The 25,765-nt window shown below is 39.6% G+C and overlaps 1 protein-coding gene and 1 long non-coding RNA gene across 5 annotated transcripts in view; both read right to left on the reverse strand.

Annotated features, from left to right (window-relative positions):
• Positions 1 to 7,741, reverse strand: part of LOC141793245 (uncharacterized) — a 252,698-nt gene extending 244,957 nt beyond the window's left edge. For all 3 annotated transcript variants that reach the window (XR_012598399.1, XR_012598400.1, XR_012598401.1), the window contains exons 1-2: positions 7,676 to 7,741; positions 976 to 1,055 (exon numbers count right to left, since the gene is read on the reverse strand). This is a non-coding gene — a long non-coding RNA (uncharacterized LOC141793245). The remainder of the gene's footprint in view (positions 1 to 975; positions 1,056 to 7,675) is intronic.
• A 5,021-nt stretch (positions 7,742 to 12,762) lies between these two features.
• The window catches only part of klhl4 (kelch-like family member 4), a 31,161-nt gene continuing 18,158 nt past the window's right edge, over positions 12,763 to 25,765 (reverse strand). The window contains exons 5-11 of one of the 2 annotated variants that reach the window (XM_074674177.1): positions 22,847 to 23,059; positions 20,382 to 20,568; positions 20,067 to 20,291; positions 18,275 to 18,437; positions 16,935 to 17,147; positions 15,045 to 15,216; positions 12,763 to 14,770 (exon numbers count right to left, since the gene is read on the reverse strand). In XM_074674177.1, coding sequence (XP_074530278.1) covers positions 14,711 to 14,770; positions 15,045 to 15,216; positions 16,935 to 17,147; positions 18,275 to 18,437; positions 20,067 to 20,291; positions 20,382 to 20,568; positions 22,847 to 23,059 — 1,233 coding nt within the window. In that variant the 3' untranslated portion in view covers positions 12,763 to 14,710. The remainder of the gene's footprint in view (positions 14,771 to 15,044; positions 15,217 to 16,934; positions 17,148 to 18,274; positions 18,438 to 20,066; positions 20,292 to 20,381; positions 20,569 to 22,846; positions 23,060 to 25,765) is intronic. The other variant, XM_074674176.1, reaches the window with a different exon arrangement.

The raw sequence follows: 25,765 nt of genomic DNA on the forward strand, positions 1-25,765 counted from the left end.
GGTAAGTAGCCTGCACTGGCTCTGCTTACTCATTGTACTACAGGTTTCAACCAGAGGCAATATCAAGCCAAAGCAGCCCCAAGGGTAGTTATTTTTGTAAAAAAAATAGAAATAAAAAAAAACATGCCAAAGTGCAAAAATGGCCTGCAGTCTGACATGAATTCATGTAACTTGTAACTTAGACTTGCATCATGCAGCTCAAGGACGCGGTCACACAGGCAAACCTTTGCGCACTTAAGCACGCTTCAACCAAAAAGTCCAGATTGTCTGACCAGTGAGACCACAGGCGTGCCTTGCTTGAGCACAATTTACTTCACTGCTTTAGCACTTGTCAGAGAGGTGGACTTCAGCACAGCTCACGACATGCATGAGTACAAGCATGCGGACATGAGGTATGATTCATGACGCAAGATCGCTGCCACCCCTCCTCTCAACAACCATTTCAAACAACAGCCGAGGTGTTAGAGGGCTGTGTGGGACCAAAACTATTTAACATAAGCCAAAAAGTCTCTAAAGTCTGCATCACTTTGTGCTGATTCTGATGAGATCCCACTTCATGTAAACCAACGTTACACAATGACTTAGGCTGGCCATTTGCGTGTCTAAAGTATAGTTCATATTGGAGTAGTGTGACCGCTGGCCGTATGCTCCAGCGAAGAAACAGCACTGCAGGGGAGATGGTTCAAATGGCTAGTGTGACCACGCCCTGAGGGAAAGTAGTTTTTTTTGTTTGTTTGTTTTATTCCACCATGCTCGCTCACATTTTGTTGAGTATTGTCAGTCAGGGAAGATTTGTCTCGTAAAAGCCTTGCCTTCACACTCTTTAGTAGTTTTATTATCCACATCCTAAAACGCACCAGGATCAAACAACAGGGTAGTTCCAGGAGACAACAGGCCAAACAAAAACACTGCACTGACCAGAATTTTCAGGTGAAATCTGTAGATGATACCAGCTTATTGATCATCAGAGCTTACCTCAAAGATTCTATTTTGGGTTTCTCAAGCGTCCCTCCTCCACACTGGCCTTTGCCTGGATGTTGTTTAGGTTACTGCAACTGTTAAAACAAGGCAGTGCAGCGTAAGGTTAATGTTAACAAATCTTTTCTCAATCCAACACAAGAAAGAAAATATGCAAAATAATGAAGACACATTGGCTGAACAATGGTTAGTGCAGAAATTAGGCCTGTCTCAAACACACATACCTACACACATACACACACTCTCTGCGAAGAGGGGAGTGCGGGTTATTGAGGGTATCTTATCTAACACTTGAGCAGCTTTATGGTTTCTAATAGGCACCCTGTCAGATTGAATTGTAAATACAGAGCACCATTGTGCATCCAGAGGTGTGTACATCCTCCGCTTCATTTACCAGATGCTAAGTCATGACCAACTCGTTTATTACACTGTGCAATCCACAATTAAAATGGAGAGGCTGAAAAAGAAAAAGCCATTTGCCTTAGCCTGAGCAGCACTTACACGCCGGGCACAAATTTTACTGTTACTTGAAAACTTCCCGAGCATGGAGCACATTATCATTTGATTTCCATCCAGAGTTCTCAATTAAAATTATACAGAGGTTGCATTTCATTACCTGAGCTCGGGGCAATTTGCAGGCCATTAAGCTTCAACCTGTATCAGTGGAGATGTTTTCCAGGTGAACATCTGGGGGTGAGGAGGCAGAGCATGAAATGAAATGCCCCTGGCCCTCTGCTCTGCCTTTTGTCCAAAAAAGGGCCAAGGGTATTAGAACGCCATGCATAGTAAAGAGCGTGTTTCTACGGGCAGCAACAAATTGGTCTGGGATCCGAATTGAAATGAAAAATCGACCATGAATGTTGGATACCAAGTCGCTCATGCAGCCACTGAAAATACCCAAAAAGAGAATTTTAATGTGTCCAACTAAATGAAATGTGTTGGTTAACTGCAGAGTTTGCACTGGGGATAGTTTTGCATTATCACAGTCATCATCTTCATCATAATTATTGTTTTGACACTAACAAGGACAAAAGCCTGTATGTGTTTTACTTTGAAGCTCTGGCCATTTGAATTGTGGACATTTGTCTTTGCTCTTTAAATCCTGACGACCTGTAAAAATGCAAAGTGTTCCTTGATGAATTCCTCATAAGGGATCAAGAATCCCAATAAAACTGTAATTGATTTCTGTACCAAGGCATAATAAAGACTTAGAATGAGGAAACTACTCTTATGAGACCATTAAAGAATCAGTTCTCATTCCACCTCTGATCTAACATTTTTTTTAATTATTATTCTAAATTTGCTTTAAATAAAAAACTGCAATTCAGTCATTTACTTATTTTATGTAATTATTTTGGTTATGTCATAATAACTCTGGCTTACTGTAATAATGCTTTGGATTTCCCTGATCTAGATCTGTTAAGTATTCTTGGTGCATATATTTCTAAGTGTGAAATACTGACTGAGACATGTCCACAGACTGCACTGGTAGATTGAATAATAATCTCATCAGATTTCCATTTTAAGTGGTTTAAATACCACAGTGGCAGAGGCTGCAAGAACTACTTGGAACAAAATGTTATTCTCGCAACTGCATTTCATAAGTCATTAACCTGATGAGGATCTTTCAGCTCATTTCTAATGTTAGAATTTGTTTCAAAACTGTGAGTACTGTGTTTTATTGAAGCTGCAGCTCATTATTACTTTGACTGGAGAATATTCTGTAGATCATTTTTTTCTTGATCAACAAAACAAATGCTAAAATTTCATTACTAAACCCAAAATTTAAGGTGAACCCACCTTTTCAGATGTATTTGAATAAAAAAACAAGTCACATATTCAGGTTAATATGGTAATTCCTGAAGTTTAATGACAGTCTCATAAAGCTGGATCTGAAGTTTGGAGTTCACATTTCCATAACAGACAATATAAAAAAGATCAGATCAACTGAGCAATAATCTTTCTATTTGAGTGCATCTGATTTAGCAACTCTCATTATATTTGACAGCGTGCTGTCTCATGTGGAATAACATCGACTGGCTTCCTTTACATTAGAAGCAATATCTATGCAAAGACCTGCTTTACCAAGTGCTACTGGGCTAGCTAAAGAGTGGCACCCTTTAATCTTATGTATTTAAAGGAGGAGAAATAATAAAAAGCTGGGCTAATATATTTCATGAAAATTTTCAGAGAAAAGCCACAGTTAGTGCAGGGCATCTTTCCTCGCTGTAGTGAATAACATTTCTATGTTGGGGATTAGAGGTCCTTGCTACAGGGTGTTCCAAATAATTTTGCTTGTGACAGCCTGAAATGGCTTTTAGTTTGTCAAATAGCTGCAGAACTGCGGTGTAAGTCATGCAGTGAACATTCGAAGATCACTTTCCTCAACACTGCGAGGCGGCAGCGTTAAGAGAGCCCCAACACAAACTAGCTTTTCATTTCTGTTATCATCCTCCAACAGTATGGGGATCTCACTGGAGATTTGTGTGGTACAAGTTGTATTCTAGATGATATGCAGTAATCAGGCCCTTTGAGTCTCCTTCTGTCTCTCTCCCTTTCTCTCCAGTCTGTCTCTCCGTCTTTCCCCTGCCCTCACTAAAGCTGGTGAGCACTCAAGTTTTGCAGTGTTTTAGCATTACATCATTCCACATGGCACACTATTAGGCTTTTGGGAACTGGGAAGACAGCCCATGCCTTCAGATTTGTCATTGCATTGAGCTCCATTGTTGCACTGAACAGATGAATCGCAGGCTGACCAAACTGGCTCTGAGCAGGGGGAAATAATTTATGCACAGTCCTCTTTTTCTCTCTAATTCAGAACATGGATAAGTGGTGACACTGGGGCAAATTGTCAGACTTTGTCTCTAATGTGTAAACATTGAAGACACATATTTATTCTGCAAAGGGTATGGCCTCCATCCACCTATTGCTCCATCTGCCCATATGATATTCCATCCAGGTAGGATGTCATGGCGACGCTAAGTTATGCAGTGGAATTTATTGTCTGCACTGCGGCAGATTACCATTGCTTAACATGCCACACAGGAGACTTAAAGAGGCAGCACCTCTTGCAGTGTTGCATCCTGCTGGCAACTATGTTGAAAAGCCTAGGGCATGCTGGGAAGCCTGGTATTTATGCATGGTTTTCTATGCTGCGAAGGACAAAAAGCATATTGTACTGAGCAGGAGAAAAGAGGAGGGAGCTGAATATTCAAAAATTGCATTCATCTTTTGTCCTGAAACATTTAACTCTCAGGCGTTTATTTATTCTTTATTTTATTCTACTTTAATTTTGGAAAAACTGAATGCTGCACCACACTGCAAACACTGGTGTTTGGACAGTACTTGGAATTCAAATGGAAAGTGATGACTAAGATTTTAACTGTAACGCAATTAAAGGCTAGCTCACATGTTGTACCAACTAAGGGCAAACATCCATTTGTGTACAAATTTGCTATTTATGAGGTCTATATTTTGAACTCGATTCACCTGAAGCAGCCTTTCCAACTGGCAACTTGATACAGTTTAGTATTCCCTCCAACTTCATTCAGTAACAAAATACAGATTCGGCTTAAATTATTTAACACCTCTGCACGTCAAGCTGTGGAATCGGGCATGAAGCCTCGGGATGAATTTGAAGGAAAAGTTCTTGACCAAGCTAAAGGCTGTGTTATAAAAGACTCAGGCTACATTAAGTACAAGAGATGTCCAGGCCAAAAATGTGGAGTAAGATGAAAGTTAATCTTTTCAAGTTGTTATCTGCATGCATATACCATCAGATTCAAAAGCAGGGCTATAGGAGGATAAGAAAGGTTCAGTTTTTGTCCACCGTGGGCTATCCTCCTGGCGATATGGCTGCTGTGTGGGTTTTGCCTTTGTGATGCTGATTGCCTGAGGTTAAGCAGGAAACAAAATGTTCTGAAAATTGATTGTATCAACCTTGGCATGCCTCTGTTCAGATCTTATCCGTAGGTAGTTATAGAATACTGCCTACAGCTGAATCACTTGTGCAGAGGTGTTTGGTTTTGAAGAATCACTACATCATACTTTTTGCATTTACATATTGCTGTTTCCTTCCGGATTAAAGTAATCAGATGCATTTTTAATGAGTTTCCTTATATCACTTAAACAACGGAAACACATCAGACTAAAAAAAGATGTTGGCAGAAAAGAAACCTAAAATGAAGTAAATGCTTCAACAAGTAAGTAAAATTGAAAAAAACAATAAGAGGTTTCCTACATCAATTTGAGAATTTGTGACTTAAGAGAATTACAAGATAAGCATTTTTGTTGCATTAGCATCTCGACTTATACTGATTTCATTTGTGATTTGTAATATGTCTTACAAAAACAAAATAGCATTCTCCTTTTTTTTTTGGTCTAAGACTCATCAGCATGCCTCAAAGCCTCACAGAAAATTTCACTGAGATTTTAACACAGAATAAACAAGTAGAAAGCAGTACAACAACAAAAAAGAGCCAAAAGCTGAAAAAAATCCAGTTTTCACAGCATCTCTCTTAAAGTTTTGTGATAAATACAGGTAAAACTCATTCAAGTATGGACATTCCAACCTCCTTTCTCCTTTGTCCTACAAAAGGATAAGCAAACAACACTCTGCAACCAAAGAACCACTTTCTCCAATTCAGCAACACACGAGCAGCAAAAAGGATGAACTACATGCATCCAAAATTGTACAGCACTTACAACCCGTATTACACATACCCTTCCTGTGATTTGTGATACTGAACAAAAGTTTATTTACTCCTAAAAGTGAAGCGCTGCAAAAGCTGTCTCTAAACAGCTGCAAAGGCCTCACACTAGAACATCACACCTTCAGCGTTTAAAATGACACATTATAGTTTAATGGGCTGCTGTACTTGCTTTCATCAGGAAGGCTAACAGCCCAATAGAAATCACAGCTTCATCATCCAGCAGCAGGATATAAAAATCTTCTGAATATGACTGAGCGACACCAAATTAAGGCTTTACCAACATTTTGCAAGCTTACAGGAGAATTTTTTTAATTTTTTTCTAAGGAAATTATGGAAATAAAGGGGTCGCAGGGTCTCCTTACATCCATCACACAAGCACACCTGTACACTACACTTGCCTATGGTTCTTTAAAAAAAATATATATATATATATATATATATATATATAATTTTTTTTTTTTTTTTTTTTTTTTTTAAAGAACCATAGGCACAAGATTTATTTACTTAAGTTTTAGTGTTGTAAATTCAACAAGTTCCTCTTGTAATTTATTTTCCCTTTTAACCGGCCATGTTGCCCGCTTGTCTCTGAATAGGAGAACAAAAATCCTGACCCATTATGTCAGCTATTTATACGAGACGTGTTTTCTAAGCTGGTTTACTGGCCATATCCTTTACTCAGACAGGCTCTAAATCAGAATCAAAGTTAGATTAATTATCACGCAGTTTTTACATTAAAAAGGAGAGGCCTTGGTCTAATGGCGCAAAAAGCTAAAAATTGTATTGAATATTAAAAATATTAAAAAAAGAAGTGGTTGCTCACAGGATAAGAAGTATATTTAAAACAGTTTATGGGTAGCAGTTCAAAATGTTGGAGGAAAAAAAATATAATAAAATACTGGGATTAGTAAGCATAAACCAATCATATAGTATTATCCAGTTCCTGTTAAGAATCAATTAGAAATGGTCTGATCCATTGACAACAATAGCCCTGAGGCTTAAATATCTTCTTGTCAATTCTTAAAGTTGCTATGGAGTTGCTAGACCTTTCATAGAAGTCCCCCCATGTGCCACATGTCAATCTTGTCATCAGTTCGCAATTTCCAAAACAATGGTGGACAGATCAAAGCATTCAAAAACTTGACTTCACTTAACAAACAAGGTTGTCAAAAGCCATAGACTGTATAGTAAACTGACATAGTCTCTGCAAAGTCTCTTCAGCGCAAATTGCTACCAGTCTGTAAACATGTTTATTTCTGTTGTGAAAACTGCTTTTTTGGCTTGTTGTGTATGTGACTTTCACTACTTCGGAGCCAGAATCAAGTGGACACTTGAGAAACTGCAGATTTTAGCACTTCTGCATTGTCTCATAATTTTAGATCAGGGGTTGCCGCTTACTAACAACACAAAATGGAATTTGTGCAATCATGTGAGGGTAGCAACACCACCAACATGTTAAAACAGTTGTCAACGCAAGGCATACAATACCAAGAGGGATAAAGAACCTGATCAAGGAGCAGAATCATTGATGGCACTGGATTCAATAAAATCTTATTAATACCCATCAATCTGTATCAATCACACAAAGTCTCAACATGAAGCACAGATACAGCCTGGCTTGATGTCAATCCACCATCAGCAAATCATTCAACAGCAGACAGCCCTTTACTGACAGACCACTCAAACTGAAGCAGAATGAGGAGACAGAGTTACTGTGAGATTACTTTCACTTTTAACTATCTACTGACCCCTTTGCCTCTTCGTGCTGTTATCACAGTAAATGGATCAAGATACTGCTAGCCCCTTTCGATAATCGCGTAGGTCAACTGAGGAACCACGTGCTAATCCCACAACAGCTTCTCTTCCCTCACTCATAAACATCCCATCCGTGACAAATAAGGTCACTTATTATCTGCAAAAGACGTATATGTTAAGCTTTGTGTATACTCTTTCTTACCGCAGTAGAAGTTTATGTTATGTTCGCTTACCTGTGAAAACACGATCACACAAGCTCCACGACTGAAACGTGGCAGTGTTGTCACCGTGGGTCGTGATTAGGACTGTAATTTCAGCAGGTGTGCCAATCTGTTCAAACTCAGACGCCCTCTGTTGGTGTGTTTAGTAGCAGCAGGAAAACAAGAGGGCTGTCACGGATATACCAAATATGATAAAACCACAGTTACAATAAAAATGAGATTTGACATTTTGTTTTCAAAGACTTAAATCAACAAAGCACTGAAATCAAGCTTTTGATGTTTCTTTTTTTCTGTTGTCCTATTTATTGCACAAGGGGCCTATTGATCTGTACACTGACCTCAATAAAGCACCATGGCCATATATTTTTTTTTATTATTATTGCCGTATGCTACCTTTCTCTCACCCATTTCTCCTACCTTTTCATAATATGCTCTACCTGCTTCCATTAGTCCTCTAGATCAAATGTGTACAGTGATGGACATTTGTTGGCTCTTCATCCGTTCAAAGGCTCTCCATTATGGCTCCAGTCTGGATGACAAATGTAGACGGCAGGGTTCACCTGCAGGCTGTAAAGCACGAGGCCTAACCTTCCTTCCAACAGAAGTAATGGTCCACACCTTTAATTGTCGTGGGCTGTTCATCTTCACTAACAATAGCAGTAAGCAATGGCTGTGAGAAAGAAAAGCAGTCGTGTCTGACAAAAGAAGTGATTCAGTTCTAGAGGCAATTGGTAAGCGGGAGTTGCAGGGCCACTAGTAATGCACAGAGAGAGGGAACATGTGGGATAAGAGGTGTAACAGACACAATGGTGGCACACAATCAGCAATGGATGCCTTTTATCTCCTCTATGGCAAAGATTTAACAGAAAAAATGAGGCAGTATAATATACATTGTGTGTCCTTCATGGAATGAGAGCTTGTGTTATTAAAGTGGACATGCTGTTCTCCAAATTATGGATGCTGCAAGCAAGTTAGACGATGGTGACTTTGTTGTTGCAGCTGCATCAGTCAGGAAAAAAAAAAACAACAGATCTCATTTAAGGAATTGGGCAGTTTGCGTAGGTGATATTTTTCAGGTTTTGATGCCTCCTCATTATTCCATTTAATGTCAAAACATCATTTGATGCTTTTCAAAGTCTGTTTTGTGTTTTCCATTCCACACAGCCTTCCAAAGACTAAAAACTGCTGTGGGAAAAAAAATGGCACCATTGATGGGTCACTAGTTTTCTGTCTGAATTTGACACGTAAAACAAAGAACAGACGAGTGTAGTTACCAAATTAAAGCATGTTGCCTGGGAAAGTTGAGGCCCATTAAAATGATAGATTGCAAGGGTGTATGCAAAGGGATGTTGTGCACCCAGAGAAACAGTCTAATTGCACTCACTCCTGTAAGAAGTCCACAATTGTTGGATCTACATTCTCAGGCGTATTGGCAGCAAGCTGCTAGACGGCAGACGACTAGCTTCAAACAAGTAGCGAGGGGGAGGGATGCAGAATCTTGACAAACAGTGAGAGCCCGTGTCCACATCATCTCTCGCCCCTGACAGGCTTCCCCCATGCATGAATTCAAAGCTGGTAAAACCATGGCTGGATTCATTTTGATCTGACATCCATCAATGTAGATCAGTGTTGTGGTTTCACTGTACTGTGTCCACGATAAGATGTTTTGGCAATCGGCCCATGACATCTGTTAAAGCCAGTCAAGAGAAACCAGGACCAATTTGGCATTTCTATCCCAAGTTAGTGTTCACAATTGGCTTTGAGAACAACAAGGATAGTTGGAGAAAGACTAGAATTAGCCCTAAGTTAATCAGACTGTTTGTCTAGATTGAAAAAGGTAGTAAAAAAGAAACCTCAGCAACTGTATATGAGGCTTAGCATATTCATTCTTGATGCAATGTGAGGTGCAGTTGCATCAGACTGTGTGACTCTGTAATGTGTTCTGATTTTTCTTTCTATCTGTGCTGTTTCTTTACCCCAGAGAGAGTTTGCAAAGTGGAAAATTGGGAGGGACTGCAGATTTTTGTTCTCTTTTCATTTGTCAGAGCGAACCAGCAAAAGCCTTGCAGCCAGTTGCCAGGGGATAAATGGGTTTTGTGTACTAGTTTAAAACCATTAAGAAGTAAACTACAAGTTATGCTAAAATATTAATGATGCTAAGAGTTGCAGACGAGACGCATGGTTGAAAGTCGCCAGCTCTCTGGCGGTTGCTGCTGTGGGATCAAAAGTAAGTCAGCGATATGCAACCATGCAGTGATACAGTCTCAAAAGCAGTGTTGTAGAATCACAGATAAACTGCCTGCTGTATTTCCTGACCAGCTTCTGTGGTTGAGGCATGGTGCCGTGTGTGTGGAAGGCGTTAGGCAGATGGGATGTGTCTGATATCTCTCACTCAATGTAATGAGATGAGAACGTACTTCACCAATCTTAGTGCCCGTTTGATGGCAAGAGACACAGTGCCCACTCATACGGGAGGGATCTTTCCCCTCTTCAAAGATAATGAGATGACAATGTATTCAACTATCATTAGATAGAGACAGGGGTCCGGGGGGGAGGGACGGGGGGGGGGAGAAACATTCTACAGCACTTGTCTGCTGCCTTTGATCAGACTGACTGTCATTCTTTGTATCAGCACTGGACTTGTGAAGGCCCGGCCAACTACTTCATCACTGTCAGCGTCACTTACAGCCTGTAGTTTGTGGCGCACTTCCTTCAGTAGGGGATTTTCTTCAGCTTCACTTGAGTAGAAACACACACCTGTGTGGTTTGATGCTACCTGTGTGATATGTTAAATCTCTCTAAAGTCAGCCGCTTGACAAAAAAATGTTGCAGTGTAAAATCAATTTGCTGTCACCTGGGAAGAGAAGACACAACATTTTGCCTGACACGGTGCTCCATTGCTAGATGTCAACAGAGTCATGTTAACAGGCTTATTTAAGCAGGCTTGACGGGACAATCTTATTCTAAGATGACAGTTTGTTGTGGCACTTGTAGAGGGATCCATCTTGTCTTTTGTCCCTGTGGTGAAGATGATCCCTTGCATGCTGTGTGTATTTTTTTTTTTATCTTTTTATTCTCAGTCTTTCCTAGAACATTATGTTTTGACAAATAAACCATCCAAATCCCTCTTTTCAGCCATTCTTCAGTAAGCATGAGGCCAACTGATCCGTTCTGAAGTTATGACACTGTTTTGACAGCAAACAATTATGCAGCGTTTATTTCTGTGGCAGTACAAAATGTGTCTGCTGAAATCTAGAAATTCTTTGGCGGTAACATACCGTTTTTTAAAATGCTATGAAACGTTATTTTTGAAAGGTTTTATTTCTCCAGAATCCCAAAATAAAAATCGTATAAGAGAACAACCCAGCGTACAAGCAGTATGTCTTCACAGCCAACAATCAATATAGAATGATGTTTGCAACTCACGCTGTGCTGTTGCATCTTTCTCTCATCACTTTCCATCTCTGTTCACTGTCACAAAAAAAAAGAATAAAAAATGAGGGAGTGCTGCTTCATCACTCCAAAGGAAGAAAAAAGAAATACAAAAAAAGAAGAAGAAGAAGCAAGGAGCAAGGCTCAAAAATAGAATGATCTGTCTGTATTTGTCACACAATTATGTGAGATTCTTCAAACTTTTGTGATGCTGAAATCCCTTTAAAACCTGACATGTCGTCTCTCAAGTCAGAACTCATCTTCCTCGTCTTCATGCCTCCCCTGAAAAACTCAGCAAGATGCTCATTTGAAAGAGGGAATAGCAGACGCCTTAACATCCAATTTCCCAACATTTCATCATCGTGTCTCAATAATTATGCAGGGTTATTAGCTCAAGTATTTGTCCTTGGCATTCTTAATGCCGGCTGACATTTATTATGAACAGTAATGGTATTGGAGATCTATGATTTGCAGTGGTAAGCATGGCCTGGTCATTTCTCTGCAGAGCAACAGCACCCTCCTCTGATCATTCTTGGGATGATTACATCACTGCAGTACAGAGGACAAGTGTGTGTGCGGGGGGTGTACTAGTGAAAATACACAGTCCTTGAATTAACCAAGAAGAAAACTCCGTAACAATCCCGAATACTCAGATACTCAGCTCCAAAGTTGCTTTGCACACTTTTCATGACAAGTACTAAAATTTTGAGCCTGTGTTGAGCTTCTGTCATAAAAGCACAGCATCTAATACGCAGTTCAGTACTTTTAAGTATTTTCCACAAAAACACGTTTAATCAGTGTCTAGGCCTTTTCTTTTTTCTGAACTCCTCTTTTGAAATTTTCATGGCTGCCAGGAAAAGCCATATGAAAAGGGTATTACTTTTTGTTATTCATTCAACAGGTAAACTTGAACCATAAAAGTAAATAGAAGGAATACACATTTTTGCAATTAATGTGAAGAATATTTTTTGGATACTGTATGTGAGTGTAAAATCTCAATACATCCCATAGGGATGTCAGACCTTTTAAGTTACTGAATATCCTTTAAATATGTAAAAGGAGTTTGTTTATAATTAACAGGATTGTACCTAAAAGGATATTTTAAGATCAGATTTTTATCCTAACAGCCTCAACAAAGTTGCGGTAACTGCTACACAGTAACTGCTGTAGCATACAACTTCCAAACATCCATCATCTTTATCCTTTATCCCTACTTGGGGTTGCAGTGTAGCCAAAGCGTGTCCCAGCTGACATTGGAGGAGAGGTGGGGCACACTCTGTACAGGTCACCAGTTCATCAGGTGACAAACATACACAGACTTAAAATCACTCATGCATTCAGTCACACTCAACCTCTAACTCTTCAGTTAATTTGACCTCTTAAATATCAAAAATACAATGCTGACTCAATACTTTCCCAGGTTTCCCACCTTTGTTTTGTAATGTGATAATACTTAAGTGTACATTAAAGCACATTCTCCTTCAAGCCAGACACACACTTTGACAGCTAACAGTGTTGAGGTGGTTTATTACTTCATAATCTGATCACATCATACCAACTAGCTCTCCCTCAGTTTATTTCATTCTGGTGGTAGTCCTCCAGGAAGAGGTTTGAATCTATTACATTAAATATATAGAATTTTTAAAAAAAAAAAAAAACTTTCCTTCCATCATAGCAGATTTGAGTCTCCAGAACTTACACTGTGAATCTGATTTAGCCAGGGTTCATGTTCAGACAAACTTGTTCTCTCAGGAATATTCTGAAAGGGTGAATTTGGGTGAAATCTATTATCCTTTATTGATTTCCATTTTAAGATCTAACAGACGCAGATGCAGATAAACAGAGATAGAAAGTTTATCTTAAAATCAGCCGAGAAATGGATCTTTCAAAAAGGGCTAACACCTCAAAATCGGAAAGATAAAGCTGTGCCAAAGATGCTGTGTATTCTGAGGGACCTAAAACTTTCTGAATCACGGACACACAAGCCAGTGTTCTGTATGCAAAAAACATCCAAGTCCATCCAAACAAGCAAGCGCAGGGTGGGGTGTAGGGATTCAGAAACTATTTGGAGGGTAAACAATGTGAAAAACAAAGGCGCGCACTAGCAGTTGGTCTTCAGTCTGGTGATGAAAGAGCGATAACAGCAAACATGCTTGCTTGATTTATAAAGCTGGTGCTGCCACAAGGAGAAAGCTGAGGTTAATGCTAACATTAAAGTAGCTTCAAACTCTGTTTAGACAAAGAAACAGGCTAAGTTTTCCTTAAAAAAAGAAAAAAAGAAAGAAAAACAACCTGCTATGGGGGGCCCTGCCCCTAAACATGAATTTAAACATGCAGAGAAGACTGGAGTCATTTATTAATAGGTTTGCATGCTGTACAAAAATCATAATAAAAGCATAAAAAGTAACATTTGGCCCAAAAAACATTGGAATTGCAGATACAAATTTTTCTCATTGTGTTAAATTTAATAGCACAACCCACCTCAGATTTAAAAAATCAGACTTAGTCACATGAAAGGTTATTTTAGAGAGCTGCACATGTGAAACACTGCTTCAAATTCTCCAAAGACTCATCTGTGATGGATTTCTTGTTGCTTGCAGATTAATCAAATAGTTTTTTTAAGTAGCAAGATCACCAACATGACCCTAAAGGCATCATATGGTTAAAAATTGAGAACAGACAGTGATCTCAATATGTAATTGTTTATGAATCCAATAGAACATTAGCTCAGCCAGCATGCCCAGAACAAAAACAGAAAAATGATAACGACTGTAGTCACCAGAGTGCACTGGTTTAGGCATGATTCTATCAACACGTATAGTTCAGAAAGGTCACAAAAAAATCTATACAGCAATGTGAAATATCAATATGATATATTTTCAGTAAGTCATAATTTTGTAAACTTGTATTCAATGCGGAATGACTTCTAAGACAAGCAAATGACTTTGGTGCTCTGTGGCCACAGGCTCGATTGAAAAAAGAGATTCAAAGAATATGTTCAAATATATTATTCAGCAAAAAAGTTTGTTTCTTCAGTTCTTCAAATGAGCCTGGTTGAACTCATAGAACCTCCATAATCTCAGTAAGAATGTGTTCAGACCGCGCTCTAAGGAAAGACACTTGTACATGTTAAAGTGTTATTTTATTACAATTCTCATTTAAGTGACTGAAAAGTGAATTATAAACCCAAAAATAGATCATGTTATGGCACTGATAAGAAAAGTCTTTGTATAGATGTAAAATGAAACAATAGCTTATTTTCTCAAAATGTAACTTTTACTTTAAATGTCACAGACACACTGAACTTCATAAAACTAGTTTAACAAACCAGTACAACAGGGGCTCAGCTCTTTCATCGGCTCAGCCAAGTTCATGGAAATTCTTGATCGGTTGAGAATGTGGAGAATGTGCAGTCCTCCCCTGTGGGCAGACATGTCCACTAATGACAGAAAGCTCTGTCTGCGTTTCCCTCTGAAAAATCTGGAGAGCTGAGTTAAGGGAAAAAAAATGAAAACAGAAACTCTCGAAGGATGTGTCCTTGATCTGTTGTTTTGTAAGTCCACACTTCTTCGCCACTCTCTCATTTGTTTCCCGCGCTGTTGTGAGACAGAGCGCTCAAGGCAATTTCACCACCACCACGCAGGCGCCTGCCCTGCCAATGTTGAGAGGGACCTCCTGCAGGAAGATAGAAGGGTTAACACACAGACTCTTGTTTGAAAACCAAAAAAACTATCTTACTTCATGCAGATAAGAGGGTTACAGAGGCAAGAGGAGAAAAACATGTTGCAAAATAACACGGGGAAACTCTACAAAACTGATGGTATTTGGTGGTTCCAGTGGATTTATGCTCTTAAAGGGTAACAAATAACCAAACTTTTTTTTTTAAATTGAAATTACTTTGAGAAAAATAATAAAAACAAACATTATATGTTTGGGTTTCTGTCATTACCTCAGTCCATTCATTGTTCTGTGCATCATAAGACTCCACAGTGTTCAGGTAAGACTGGCCATCATATCCGCCCACTGCGTATAGCCTATCTCCCAGCAGACAGACCCCAACAGCATCCCGGGGAACACTCAGGGAGGACACAGTTGTCCACGTGTCTGTTTTTGGGTCATACCTGAAATTAGTTTAGAAACAAAGTTTTTGGTTATAGCATTTATTTTGCTTGATACATGTCCATCGATTGGATTGGTCTATAACCTAAAGGACAAACAGTGTCCCCACCAACTATATCCTCCTTTTGTTCTTCCTCAGATGTCTCAACGGCAACCAGCGACAACTCCTTTCAGTACAGAAGACACCAGCCGAAACCTAAAAGCCAATTTCTTTTTCTACTGTAGCTGGAGGCTTCTTTGTCCACAGAGAGCTGAGTTCATTGGTCAGAGAATAAGTTTGCAAACAGAATTTGTTTTCATTATAAAGTTTAGGAAAAAATGACGTGATATAGTTTACTTTGGATGATTTCTGGGTAATGAAGTTATTTATCATTTCCAGTTTTAGCTTAGTCAGATTTGAGGTTTGAAGCTGCCTCAAGATGTTTCATGTCAGTTAACACTAAAAAAGAATTAGACCTAGGGGAATGTGATCCACAATCAATCACAAATGTTAAATTATATCAATGACAAATAAAACTCAGTTCTGATAAAACTTTGTTCTAACAAGTGAAACACTGAAAGGAATTAATCCATCCATTTGTTATGTAAACTGCTTTTCCCTTATGGGTGATGTCTGAAATAAATTCCAGCTGACATTAGGAGAGAGGCAAGGGTACATCTTTGACAGGCAGCCATCCAGATCCATTGCGGGGCCTAAACATGTGGAAACAACTGAGACACTTACAGACACATTTGGGGAGCAATAATTTTATATGAACTCAGTGAAAATTTGGTTTGCAGTTTTGATGACTGAATAAGTTTGTAGGTAACCTGACAACAATTATTGTTATTCACTGAGAGTCAAGGCTGCCCCTTAGTTTTCAGGTATCAATATTAAGCATTGGTTGTTACAATATTTTACCATTAAGACTGCATTTAACAGGCTCATCTTCTGTTATTGTTTGCTTTCTTTTTTTTTTGAGTGTGCTTTTTTAGATTAAGATTAAAATAAGACTGAAGTGCTTACCATTTTCATGTAATGTAAGATAACTGAGTTTCCTTGAATCATAAGATAGACTCTGTTAAAAAAAAATGATTTTCCTGGAGTTTACATAAGTACTGCATGAATAAAAGATGTTCATACAAAATACTTAGCGAACATTACCTAGGGTGTTTTTTTTTTAATAAGCTGAATCAATGTGAGTGTCCTGCTGTCTCAGTGTCTAACTCCCAAAATGCATAAGAACCTGTGAGCTCTAAGGGAAAATGTGTTTACACTGACCATCTGTTACCTTGCAAAGTTGTTGAAAAACAATTGTATCTTGAGATTAAACACCATATGGCTTAAAAGAAAAAAGAACAGTACCACTGAATCAAGAGAAAACTTGTTTCGCTGCTTTACTCTGGCAAAGAAACAACCCAATTACTTCTATACTATTGCGGCTTCAGTCATAGACTGTCGAGTTCCTCCATGGCCACCAGATGGAGCCAGATACTGTTCAAAGAAGCCTGCATGGAACCATCATCTTCAGTTGGGTTTTTTGGTTGAGTGTGATACAGAGAAGTCTCAACATGCAGGAACAGGGTGTGGATCACTAGGCGTTTGACTCCTTTTTGTTTTCATAAGAGAGTCAAAAGACACGTCTCCACCCTTCACTGAGTTCCATTAACCACAATCCAAACAGCTTGCACAACATTTCTGTGTTTGTGTATTTTCTCCAGAGAAGGAGCATTTACAGACCTCTCAACACAATCGGAGAGTCTAGAACAGTGGTTGGACGCGGGGGCGTCATGTCCGCCTACAGCATACAGGAAGTTGTTGTAGGTCGCCACACCCACTCCTCCTCTTCTCTTGGCCATGGGGGCACACATGCTCCACTTATTGGTGTGTGGATCAAAGCACTCCATTGACCTCAGGCATGAGCTTCCATCTCGTCCCCCTACTGCAAACAATCTGCAGGATTAAAATTTAAAACTGGTTTTAAGATCACAAACAATGAACCTGAGCATATGGTGCTGCTGGATTTGGCAAGAAAAGCTGATGTCAGATGTTTTTAAAAATGTTGGAAGAAGAATGATAAGATGACACATTTTCATAAAAGATACAGCACAGGGGATGAAAAGCACTTCTCAAGGCCTATTTCCTTGAGAGTTTTCTCCCAGAAAGATCACATCAGTTTTTTAAGTGCTTGTAGCTCGCAGGCCCAACAGCAGGAAAGTAGAGGCGAGGGAAACAGTTTCCTTGTTGTCTATTTTTGACCTAGATGCAGAAATAACTCGGCATCGACTTTAACACTGAATGCTGTATGTAGCTGAGCAGCAGCTTCTTTCCTTTTTTGGCACATAAATATATTTCGCTGAGGCTTAGAGTTGCTTCTGTTTTTCCTTAATTGTTTTCAAATAGTGATGTCAGGCATTTAGTAAATACAAATACACTAAATGATTTTTTTGAGACTTACTTGCCTAGTACAAATGATCTCAGTTAGGCTTTTAGTAGTGCCTGTGAGCTGCAGACTGTTGCACAGCCACACTGTGGTTTATCTCATAGATACCACAAAGGTTGACACTGCATTCAGAGAGTAAAAATATTATCAATCTATTACAGCACTTTAACTGCTCTTCAGCTTTTCCTGGACCACTGCACTGTGAGTTACATAACCATGCCTGTGTTTTAACATGCTCTACCTCAACTTGTGTATTACATTACTGCTGTCTGTTTTCCAAAGCAAACGTGCTGTAGTGTGATCAGATTTGGAGAACGTATTATTTTCAGTCTGCATTTGGATGCCAAAAATGACATCTAGTGCCACATTGTTTTTGCTTTAGAAAGCACAATTCTGCAAGAATAGCTTGACCCAAAAAAGCATGATGACAAGAATTTCTCTTTGTCTGTGCACACAGGCCAAGTTCTAAAAATTAGAATTTGAAACTTACATCTAAAGCCTGCAAAGCCTTTTCAAAACATGGCCCAATACTGACATATTGTTAATGTATGTTATTTGGAACAAAAAGAAAGTGGTAACTTGTCTAAAAATATAAGTGTTCACCTTAGTTGGGATCTTCCTTCCAAGGTCAACTTACTTTCCGTTGAGTGCAGTGACTCCCATGGTGCTCCTTGGTGTCGACATGCTGGCCACGTAGTTCCACTGTCTGGCCTGTGGGTCCCAGCGTTCCACTGTGTTGAGATAGCTCCAGCCATCATGACCTCCCACTGCATACATTGGACCCTCCAGCACTGCGATACCTGCAAAAATTACCAAAAGAGGAAGAAGACAGCTTAGAGTTGTTCTCGGGGTAAGAATTGTTACCAAAAGTTATTTTTTTAAGCTGAAGTATATTATGTAATTGCATACGACATCTGTAACTATACAAGCAATGCAGATGAAAGCACGAGAGTTTGCGGTCCAACAGTCCTCTTCTGAGGTTACTTTTCATACCAGTTAGGTACATGCAAAGCTTGCACAAGCTAAAGGTAAATGCTGCTATTTTTTTTTCAACTTTACTGCTGATAGTGTAATGCTTTCTCCCTAATTTAAAGCTAAATCACAATCTATTCAATCTTTTAGAGACTCTGTCCTCACTGTTTATCATTTACTGGCCACATAAAATTGAAATCAAAACAATGCAATCTGTGAATAATGAAAAAAGAGACTTTCTGTGTTGAACTTTCTTTAAACATTTCTTGGAGAGCTCTCGGGCAGAGATTCGTTTCTAATTTGCGGACAGGACAGAGTGAGTCATGGAGCCAAATCTTTTCTAAAAACAGGAAGTCCATAAAACTGCATTGTTATTCCTCATTCCCAAGTCACAGAGGAAAGTGTTTTTTTTTGCCAGGAATCTGCAGAGGATGTTTAAGCACAATGGATTTTTATACAACCACCCTTATTTCCGTTGGTGAGCGCTCTTTTTACAGGAAAATGAGGGCAAGAACATATTCAGAGAACCTCAAACGACATAAACACTACCAGAGAGGAACAGCCCTCATCTTCAGACTTCACTTCTATGGCTGACTGACTGGTTTTGGAATAAAAAATACAAAGTTTTCTTTTTCTAGTCTCTACCCATAATGCACACAGCAGGAAGCAACAGGGCAGGGGTGTTGGTAGACACTGCTCAAATTTATTCAGAATGTAATTATGCACGCCACTAGCAAAGCAGCAAGAGATATTTGCTGTGGGGAAAGATGAAAGTCGACACAGGTAATCTGTACAGTGTGATCTCCTGGGCTTGCTGATACCTCCGACCACACCGGGTGAGAGAGCTGAATGCTTTGACAAGATCTCCCTGTTCTGTTACCCAGACCTGTTTCAACTGTGAATCAAAACGCTTCTGATATGAGATTTATCGGCCAGGGAGGGGTAAAGGAAGAGCAGGGCCAGAGCAGCCTGCCAGCCTTTGATAGGGGAATGGGAAAATATCAAAGGTCTATCTCAAAAAAGAAATGTGTGATTTTTACATCATACCAGCTGTGACCCTCCTGAGCATGCATCCTGCAATCTCTGCTGCCTCACAACACCATGCAGCCAGACAGAGCTGAGCTTAATCTCCAGAGTTTGAAGCTGAAAAATCTCTGAAAATGTAGAAATAAGCTCAGAATACATTGGCTTCACATAGACATTTCCTGTTTGGATGTTTAACAATAACAGCAAATAAATGACTTTTTCTATTACTGAAGGTTTTAGCTGGTTATGAAAAAGAATGAAATCAAAGTGAGGCTACATTAGATGGTGCAAAGCAAGCAAACAAGACGATCTGATCAACAAGACTGACTGCTTCTGTATTATAATTCTCAAAACTGTTGCAAGGGGGTAAGTGTCAGACCAGACTAACAGTAAGTAAGAATTAGGTGAAGCTGCATTTAAAAATGACTTACCAAGTCCATGTCTGTGTGTTGACATGGGGGGCATGGTGGACCACACTTTGTTGATTGGGTTGTAACACTCCACCATGTTGGATGTCTTGAGTCCATCCCTCCCTCCGACCACATATAGCTTGTTGTCTATGACCGCCACACCAAACTGTAGCCGGCGTCCGTTCATGACCCCAACCTGGACCCATGTGTTCGTTCGCAGATCATACTTCTCTATGGTGGTGGAGCCTGAAATCCACACACAAATACACAGAGCGTGTTACGATTCCAGCCACAGTGTTGCATGTACTGCATGATAACTCGGACTCACTGCCGTACCTTTGGTAGCATCCATCCCTCCTACAGCATAAAGTGCACCTACAGTGGACTTTCTAGGTTTGGTCCTCGGGCTCTGAAACATGGGCCGTCTCTCAGGCAGGAGGTGGTACTTCATGGCCTCCATCAGCAGCTTCTGGCATTCCAGGTCATCAGAAAACATTTTGTTGTTTTCCAGGTCTGCAAGGAGCTGGATTACAAAGAATCACATTACTTGGCAAAATATGGGGAAGAAAATCTTTTATCTGGAGCGTTACCATCACATCATTGACATAATGAAATTCTTTTTTGGAAAGTCTAAATAATCTTGAGAAAATTTCTCCTCAGAGTGACCTTCGGCAACGAAATGTATCAGAGCTAGGGGAAGGTAATCATGTTGGGTGCAAGTTTCAAATCAAATCTAATTTGTCATATTTGAAAAACTTTATTTTATCAGTCTTCTAAAATTATAAGAAAAAAAACTGAGCTTACACTAAAGAGTGGCTCCCTAGGGAAGGCTTTGATGACTCTATAGAGTGTTTGGATATGAGTCTGTCTTTGCATTACACTGTTTTCACCTGCATTGGTGGGTACATCAATGAACTGTTCATGGATATTGAAGGTGGCAATTTTCATTGCAGTCATGTCTGTTTCTAATTGAGTGCAACCTGAGGGCTTAAAGATCCCGACCATCCAGTGTTGATGTTAACATTAACATAATCTGTCGCTACTTAAAGATGCTATGAGGAGGATCTGTTTTAATTGCACTCCCTCGCCACCTTGTGGCCCGCGGTCTTCGCACACTGTTGTAAATTACTTTCAGTGAGGCGTGTGTTTGTTTTGGAATTAAATGGCGATCAGATCAAAACAATGTTTCTTTGTTCAAGACAACTTTTTACTGGATACAACACACCGAGGTAAGGTATTTATCAGAAAAGTCACGTAGAGCTACGATCTGAAATGTGACATCAAAGGTTGTTGCAGCCGGCTGTTAGCGCCATCGGCAGCCCGGTGCTCCAATGTATCTGTAGGCTAACGTGACAACATATAAACACTGTCACTTTGTAAGAAGTTAGTAGCCATCTATATTTAGTGCGGTTGGCAGCCAGATGCTCTAAGACATGGCCGCAATGTGTAACGTTGGCAAATCCTGGTTAGCTATATCCTGGTTAGCTATATCCTGCCAGTCATCTACCAAGCAGAACTAACGTCACCTCACTCTTTATTTTATTGATAGACTCTCAAGTTTGAACAGACCACTGCAGAATAACTGCTGTATGTGGGTTGGAATGGCCATTATCACAAAAAGTATAGCCCCTGTGTTATAGAGTGATACAGCCCAAGCTCAAGGCTAATTAGCCTTTAGCTCGGGCTGTATCACTCTCCTGTTTAGCGTTCTTGTGCTCTTCTGTCTTTTTTCTGTCCGACAGTTAGGCTCCTGTGTCCACCATCACTACAAAATTAATCACAGAAATCATTTTTAGCAGAGATAAAACACAGATCTCTGTGTTTCATCAGCCGGCATGGTGTTGTCATAGAGACCTAGAAGTGCCGTAAGAAGCTAAGAAGTAGCAATTTAAGATATCATGTAACCAGCGAAATTGTCGCTAATAATCTCGTTTTAAAGTGTGGACTATGATCAGGGATATATCCAGAAGGGAGGCTTTTTAAAGATCACTTTCAAATACCTCACAGACCCTTTAACTATTTGTTTGTGCAGTCACCATACACAAGCCAGTTTCATGACAAATATGTGGATAAAATTACACCCAAATACAAATAATCTGTTTGACAGTCATTGGATTTGTGTGTAAGAAACTAATGCTTCAAACATGAGCAAGCTATTAAAATGACTTTATTGTATGTTTAAACATTTGCATTACTGTCAGACTATCACTCTTCACTGAGTGTAGGAAACCTTTTAATAAAGTAATAAAGTAATAAACATAAAATAAATGATTACTGAAACTATAGAGGTATTTCTGATATATATAATATTTGAATATTTATTGCCTGTCCGTGGTCAGTTAAAAGGTGGAGTGTAAGCCATGTGGTTCTTTGGCAGTAAATGTATGGGACACTGAAATTAAATTCTTAGCTCATTGATCAGTCGACAGAAAAAATGAATACACCATTAAGACAATTCATCAATCAACTCAGCTATTTTCAAGCACAGAGGCAGAACAACATACCTCGGTGAATCAGCCTCAAGAATTTGCTGCTCTTTTTGTGTCATCTAACAATTGACTGAATATTGTTGGATTTTGAAATGTTGCCACAACAAAACAAAACATCTGACTATTTCATTTTCAGAAATCAGCATGGTCTGTTTCCTGATTATTTTACAGAAAAATACCAATAAATCTGCCCCCTTTTAGATGTGACAGCTAAGCTGAGCTGTTAAATCAAGTATTACTGTATGACTGTGTTATGTGATCCTTATCCTGCTTTTTATCTCCTCCTCCACCTTGCCCCTACTACTTGTTCACCTGTGGAGGAAGAAGAGGCAGGCGGATGAAGGCGAGAAGCACTCCGAGGTCCTGTTGTCGATGCTGGACATCATACCGCACCCACATCATCAAAGCCTGGAAGATTGTTTCCTCGTCAGGGACGTTGATGTCATCACTGGAGAGCAGCTTAACGATTTCAGCCGTGGGGAGGAGCAGGAACTCTTGGTTCTGAATGACCTCCAGGAAGTGTTCCTAGAACACAGGAGGTGCAGAGGAGGCAGATAAACATCAGTCATTAGCTGGAGGGTCAGTGTGGTGCAGCACCATTTTTTTAACCATGGGGACTGAATGGCAACAGGACTGAGGTGAAATAAAATGGACACAAGGAGCCTAATGTGTGATGTGTGATGTGTAGTGACTTTTGAATAAGCAACCAGCCTTTTAGGCTTTCTACACTGCCTGAAGTTAGTTTTAAAAAGACTTATGAGGGGTTTTACCATTTTACTTACCAAGCAATCCAAAAAGCACTCACATTATTTCAACACATTAACCTGAAGGCAGCACGCTGAACCTGCTCATAAAAGTGCTTTTACAGCCAATCATGACTGTTTGAACATTTTTTTTTCTAAAAAAAAAAAAAAAACGAATACCATCCCACTCTTTTTCCAAAATAACAATCCATTTGTGCAAACAGCCCCTGCTAAAATGGTTTCATTTGCAACATAACAAAATGTATGGACAGAGGTTTAAGGCACTGCAACTTGCAAACACATAGAAAACACTCCAAATTCAGATAGGTTTTCCTTGAGCAAATGTTCATCTCTTTCCCTTAGTTCACATAATCAAATAATTTAGACAACAGCAGGAAACACATTAACCAAGTGAAGGATGCTTCAGCTTGAAAGGTTTTTCACTGCCAAACCTCGTGACACACTGAGCTGTCACAGGCCATGTAATTGGAAACACAAATGTACCACACAGCCACATTATCATCACACCAGTGCAGTGTCCAGCTCTAAGTTCTGTAGGAGCTTTTCTCTATTGCCTTCCTGAAGATTGATCTCCCGCTCACTGGCCAGGAGCCCAGGCAGTATTAAAGCGCTGCATGGCTAACTCTTCAAGGACATTGTCTCTGGGCACTTCCATTAGAGATAATGGTATATAAAACACCATCCTTCCTCTGCAGCATCATATATTCAACACATGAAACACACACAGAGCAGTTCTTGGCCATAATCACACCCTGTTTCCTTTTGGAACAAGGCTGCTGAGTCTTAATTATGAAGCTGCCAGAATTACTTTGACAAATCAAGTGCTTGCTGCACAACAATTACGAAAAACAAGCGCACTATTGATCATCAGCCTGCAGCAAATTACAGCGTCTTGGTCCGATCCATTATGAGAGCAGGTTTTAAGAGCTTAACGCAGACAGCCTTAATGAAATGAGCGACATCTATTGATCTGCTGTGGTAACACGGAGAGAGAAACTCCATCCAAGTCCTTGATGTTGCTTAAGACCAATTACTTGTAATTACAAGTCCTGAACAGCTGACAGCAAAATTGAAAACTAAACCAAGTTTGTTTCATAACCATTTGAAAGGATGTGTTTTCACATGCTGGCAAACTCATTGGTGGGTAAATGGCTTGGAAAACAAGCTCAGCAGGAGAGGATGCTAAGTGATTTGACTACTGCAAAAGCGTAATCGTGTAATAACAGTGTTTTCTGAGGAGACTAATGCTGATGTCAAATCGGGGTGAGGCAGCGAGGATCACCTCCAGGATCATTTCTGTTACTGAGTCATTTGCAGGAGGCTTGAAAGGACAGATGGGCATTTTGAGTTTTTATTTTAGGGGAGATCATTTCTAAATTCCAGTTTCTGTGGTGTTTATTGAAATATGTGACTAAAATATTTTACTGCAGAAATAAAATTGCAGTCATGCCGCACAACCAAACCTTTAACTACTGCAACATAAAAAAGAAAACTCTAAAAGGAAAGGAATTTCAGGGGCGGATCTCTGCTGCCACCCTCAACCAGGAAAAACAAGCTTATCAAAACACAACTCTCTCCGCTCAGAACCAAGAGGATGGACTTCCAGGAAGCCTGCAGCTCTCATTGCTCATTACTGGAGTGATTGAACAGGAAGTCGGCCCTCTTGTGCAGTTTGATGATTAGATTAACCTTCTGGTCCTGGACGGGGCCTATGTAAACAGGCTGAGCAGATGTCCTTTAGGAGATAACGCTTCCCTCCTGCTGTCACTTCTGCACGGCCAGCGAGACGTTATCCAACAAATATAAGCATGAATCTTAATCCAATGCAAATATTCCTCCCAGATATAGACAGAAGACGCAATTCCACAAGTCTGGCAGTGCACTAATCAATGTGCGGTTACGTGGGACAGTATTTCAGTCTGACAGACGCATATCCAATTTAGATTTAGTGAAAGCATGAAACTATTCAATTTCTATTCAAATGTGCACGTTTCTCTGCTGAAATTAGATGATAAGAATAACAGAGGAGCCAGTAGTCAGTTTCTTTACAGGTTATGACAGGTTATTTAAATTAACTACCCTCAGAAACTGAGGATAAGCACATGCAGTGGATATAAAAAGTCTACACACCCCTGTCATTATGAGAGTTTGTTTTTTTGTGACGTAAAAATTAAGACCAAGATTATTCATGTTAGAACTTTTTTCACCTTTAATATGACCTATAACCTCTTCAGCTCAATTGAAAGACAAATAGGAAGCTTTAAAGGCAGGGGAGTTAAAATAAAAACTCAAAACATAAAAGGGTTGCATAAGTTTGCACATCCTTAAAGTGAAACTTTGGTGAAGCACATTTTGATTTTCTTACAGAACTCAGTATTTTGGGTAGGTGTCTATCAGCATGGCACATATTGACTGATATTTGACCACTCTTCTTTGCAAAAACACTTCAGATCCCACAGATTGCCAG

The sequence above is a fragment of the Halichoeres trimaculatus genome, unplaced genomic scaffold (genome assembly GCF_033239565.1).
Source record: "Halichoeres trimaculatus isolate MK-OKI-2021-1 unplaced genomic scaffold, fHalTri1.1 fHalTri1_scaffold_7, whole genome shotgun sequence".
NCBI lineage: Eukaryota > Metazoa > Chordata > Actinopteri > Labriformes > Labridae > Halichoeres > Halichoeres trimaculatus.